Consider the following 5,207-nt stretch of genomic DNA (forward strand, 5'->3'; position numbering starts at 1 on the left):
AGTTTCCTCAAGTTTAAGAAATCCAGACTCCGGACTTGGCCCAGGGTAGATATTTTCCAAAGGCGTATGAGGATTTAATTCAGAAACCATCTCTCTCTCTCTCTCTCTCTCTCTCTCTCTCTCTCTCTCTCTCTCTCTCTCTCTGTTTTCTTTCTTCTTCTTCTTTCATTATAATTTTCCAGAGATTTACGAGGAAGACTAAAGAGAGCTTCTCTGTTCACCTCTGTTTCGTGTTGATTTCGATATGTTATACTAGTCTCAGATTCATCTCCATCACTTCTTCTTTGTTCTCAAATCATTGGAAGAGATGGATTGGGAAGGGGGATCCGACGAGTCCTGCTGCTATTCCGTTCTCGGGATCAATATCGAGCTCCAATAGAGCTTTAACGACGGAAGAGTCCGACAGATTCGCCGCCTGTAAATTTGCTTCCCCTGCATTTGCATACCTTCCTCTGCTTTTTTTCTTTTTGTTTTTTTTTTTTTGTAAACACATACCTTCGTTTTGATTCGCCGACTGTAACGTCCGTAACGACTACTTCTCCATGTCTTGCTCTCTTGGCGTCTGTTTCTCCGGCATTGGAAGAGCACCTCGTTGGAACGACCTAGCTGTACTTACACTACATTCGTCCCAATCCCCAGGTTTCTTCTCTCCGGTGAAGTTCAGCTTGAGATTGAGTTGCAGGTGAGGAATAGAGTGGTCTGAGGTAGAAGATAGAATTTGGGATTTTTAATTACAAGGGTAAAATCATAAATCAACACTAGTCAAAGGTAATTTAGGAATTTAAATTTATTTAATTGGATAACATCATCACTTAATAGTATAAAATTAACGTCAGGGACTAATTTGGCATTTTGGGATCTAAACCAAGGGGTGATTTAAGTTTTTTCAAAAACCAAGGGGTGATCTGAATTTCCATTGAAAACCAAGGGTGATCTGTAATTTATCCAAAAGACAATAATAGAAACAGAGTTTGGCCACCAGCCCACCGCCACGTCTTTAAAATAAAAAAGGCTCAGAGAATCTTTTGCTTTAATTTAATGTGGTTGGCGGTTGGCCACCGCCACGTCCATTCCATCACAACTACAATTCATATTTCTAGAAGTCTCACAAAAAAATAATAAAATTCATAGTTCTTTCTCAAGGACCAATACTCATGGCCTTTCTCTTTCTCGATCAGACAAGAGAGAGAGAGAGAGAGAGAGAGAGAGAGGGAGGGAGGGAGTCATACGAAAATGCATTTCTTAGAAAGCTAGAAAGTTTTTATATACATTTTTGGATTCTAATCCATTTTACTCTCTCTTTCTCGTTCTCTTTTAAATTCTCAGCTCGCTTGCTCTGGATTTTGAATAAGGTGTTGGTTTCTATAACTCAAATGTTATTGATGGATTGTTGTGTATCCTACAGAAGAATCCCCATTATCAAAGCTTTACCCTCTGCGTTAAAGTCTGAAGGGAATTCCAAGGTATTCTACAGGCTCCCTTCCTCGGACCCTTCTCGCAATCTTTGATCTGTTCTCTGTTTTGAAATGTAATCTATTATTTAGTCTTGTGTTAATGAAATCTTATGTTTTTTGTTTTTTTTTTTGGGTGTTCTTATAGAGATGGATTAAATTGGGTTTTGAGGGACGGATTGGGAAATGGAATGATAGGAGATCGATTCGAAAAGTGTCGATTGCAGCAGCAAGTGCGGAATCAAGTCATTGTGGATATAGAAGTGTAGTAGATTGGCCCCTTGAGCCCAAGTCTTCTGCTGGGAAATTCCTCAGCATTGTATTGCAGAACCAGCGGTTCCTTTTCGATCTTGCCGTGACCGAGCAATTGAGTGAGTTAGCTTTAGAGAGGGATGGAGCCATTGCCCGCAAGCAACACAGTGAGGGTTCTCTAGAATCCTGTCTTCACAAGTAAGTTCAATCCTTTCTTTTCTTTCCCTTCTGCAATTGAATCATTCAATCGATAAAGTTCGTTTCGATGGTTTGACTTTTAGTTTAACAGTTTGCTCTAATTTTCACCTAAAACCCAACTGCTCATGGGGGCTTCATTTTAGTGATATCTGTTAGGATAAATGGAAAAGCAAAACCCAATTTTAATTTCCTATGTCCTCTGATCTTCAAATCCTTCTTCAACTTGTGCTAATTATCAGTTAGTTTATCAAGTTAAATTACTTGTGATAATTTTGGATTGTACTAATTGACTAAGAAATATAGTACTATAATTTGAAAGACTCAAAACAGTACCCAAAGCAAGATTTTAAATCAAAGTATAATTCAGGATAAAAAATAGGACTAAGGGTATTTAAGTCAGAAAACAGAATTTCAAAACAGCAATAGGAGAAATCGACTTATACCAAATCAGGTCCGAAATATGAGTTAACAAATTCTGAAATAGAAATGAAACTGACAAGAAATCAACAACTAAAATAGTAACCTAGATCAGGGGTAAATTTGTCATTAACCAGGTAATTTCGGTAAACAGAAATTAGGTTAAGACCAAACATTCAACTCTGTATTAATTATAGGTAATAAGAATAAAACATAATGCAGAATTCCAGAATCAATTCAAGCATGAATCAAAACTTCAATGGAGAAAAGGGAAAAGAATGAGAAAACTGTAATAATTCAAAATCAACAGGGTCAGAATATGCTGAAATTGAAATCGAGTTCATGAAGTATGTTCAACAACATTAGGTCAAAACTCGAGATGATTCTAACGGTTGGATTGTTTAATCTCATAAAACATGTAACATGTAAATTCTAGGTTGAGTAGGAATTTAGAGAAAACTAGTGTCGCCTTGGTCGCCTTGCGTCCAGCTCCCCTCCAATGCCTTGGATCGCCTAGCTAGACGCCATGACAACTATGTTATATAGTTTCTGTATACTCTAGTGATGGTGGTTTCCTATAATCTTTGGTATAGATTTTGGGAAAGTTCAAGAGCTGTCTCTGAAACTGTTTTTGAACCAGTCCATGTGATGGTCTGAGTGGTAAATTGGTTAAAAACAGGTACAAATGCAGCTAGGAGGTAAGTTAAAACTTTCTATTAGTTGCTATTTATTCATGGTGTGTACTGCACCAAAGAATATGGTATTGTTCCAACAAAGCCCCCCCCCCCCCCTTTTTTTTTTGACTGATTTGAAATAGTAATAAGAGGAGAAGAAAAGTTGACCTCCTACACAGTGAAGATGGAGGTTAAAACATTTTGTTTGAGGATCAACTTTAAATCATTTGTGTTGTGGTAATCATTAGCATTGTCTGTAGCTACCTTATGCTATTGTTTTCTGATTTTAAATGGTTGTTTATGCCTTTTGTTAAAACATAACTTGACCTACAGCAAATTCTTTTTATGAGTAATTCCAACCATAGGTTTCTTGATTCTGTGGAAAAGTGGGACTAATCTTTCTGAATTAATCAGATGTATACTCTGTGTGTAGATGTCTCAAACTTATACAATGTAGCCGTCTTGCTGGAACTGCTATTCATTGTGATCCATTATGCAAAATTTTTTTAATTTACTGCTGCAGTTTTGTGCTAAAATATTTTTTTTGATAATGATTCGGAGCTGTCTGATCTTCTGATATCTTATCCTCCCAAGTAAATCTTCCTTAGTCATATTGGTGCACTAATGTTATTATTTTGGACACCAGGAGGATTGCTGAATTGAAAGAGAACGAGTGCCAAGTTATTGTTGAAGATGTCATGTACATGCTTATTGTTCACAAATTCTCTGAGATCCAAGTCACTATGGTTCCAAGGCTCTCTAGATGCATCAATCATGGGAGATTAGAGGGATGGCCATCAAAGGACAAGGAGCTCGAGTCCATTTACAGCGTTGAAGTCCTGAAGATGGTAAGGGAACATGTTGCCACCATCCTTGGTGGGAGAGGGAAACCTAATGTCACTGAAAATTGGGTCATTAGGACAACCCAGTCGCAAAGACTTCAGCTTGGCCAAGTCTATGCTGCCTCCATTATGTATGGATATTTCTTGAAGTCTGCATGCTTGAGACACAACCTGGATCAGCGTCTAGCTCTGACCAACCATGACCCTTCTCATGGCCATGGGATCCAAGTTCCACATTCAGAGTTCCACCACCATGGATTGGAGAGCCTTAATGCTCTCAGCCACTCCTCAACTAATACTTGGGCCACCTCATTGTGTCAAGTGTCAGGGAAGCTTTCTAGGAAGCAGGAGAAGCTGTGTAGTTATGTCACGGGGTTTGACACAGAGATGTTGCACAGATGTGGAAAATTAAGATCTCAAGAGACAGTGAATCTAATCAAGAAGCAAAGCTGTGCACTTTTTGGGGATGGGATGGGTGCCCTTGAGAGTGATGAGGTGATCGAAGTTACCTTTGCTAGCCTCAAGAGGTTAGCATTGGAAGCTGTCGCTTTTGGTTCATTCCTTTGGGAGGTGGAAGGATATGTTGACAGTGTGTATAGGCTCAAGGAGAATTGATCAAAGAGAACAGTTTCATAAATTTAGGAACTGAGGTGGTGCTTGCAGGTGACTGGAATACCCAATATAAAATTATTGAAATAAATTTCTTGAGCTGCTGGCTTCAAGGTGTATGCCTCTCAGCCAACTTACAGTCAAATGCATATACAGAGCAATGCCACTAAAATTTAGTGAGGAACCACTTGGATGCCTTCATTGTCCCTTTATGATCATTTTGCTCAAGTGATGAATCTGTATTTGTTTAGGGTTTTTAGGGTTGTAGCAACGTACATGCAAATAAATGTTTATTTGGGAAAAGAATTTGCCTCAGGAAAACCTTCATTAGATGGCCGTTGGCAGCAATTAGTGAATCTTTTATCCTTGAATTGATATTAGCAGTCTCTTTGAGGTTTTTGGGATTGGATCTTTATCTCCTCCGGTTCTTTGCCCGGTCCAGTTCCCCAGTTCCTCTAACAAAAGGGAGGGGGGAGGGGGGGGGGGGGAAGGTGGGGACCTTTAGCCCCTCAAGTACAGTATAACCTCAAGTGCACCAAAAAGGTACATTTGACGGTGCACATGCACTTCGGGAATGTTTTAAACAAAATCACTTCAAGGTGCACCGTCAGAAATACCTTTTTGGTGTACTTGAGGTAATAAAAATTCGGGGGGGGGGGGGGGTGGGGGGCTGGAATGACCACCTTACCCTTGCCCGAACACTCTACCTGGGTGGGATCCACCACCCCCTATTAGAGGAACTAGGGAACTGGGCCGGGTAGGGA

General features: G+C 39.6%; 1 protein-coding gene across 1 annotated transcript; it reads left to right on the forward strand.

Annotated features, from left to right (window-relative positions):
* The first annotated feature begins 1,365 nt into the window (after positions 1-1,365).
* On the forward strand, positions 1,366-4,675 carry LOC122669728 (UV-B-induced protein At3g17800, chloroplastic-like). The gene is made up of 3 exons (XM_043866569.1): positions 1,366-1,463; positions 1,600-1,901; positions 3,639-4,675. The coding sequence occupies exons 1-3, from the start codon at positions 1,374-1,376 to the stop codon at positions 4,447-4,449; spliced, it is 1,203 nt and encodes a 400-aa protein (XP_043722504.1). The 5' UTR covers positions 1,366-1,373; the 3' UTR covers positions 4,450-4,675.
* Positions 4,676-5,207: the final 532 nt, after the last annotated feature.

Source organism: Telopea speciosissima, chromosome 7 (genome assembly GCF_018873765.1).
Source record: "Telopea speciosissima isolate NSW1024214 ecotype Mountain lineage chromosome 7, Tspe_v1, whole genome shotgun sequence".
Lineage (NCBI taxonomy): Eukaryota > Viridiplantae > Streptophyta > Magnoliopsida > Proteales > Proteaceae > Telopea > Telopea speciosissima.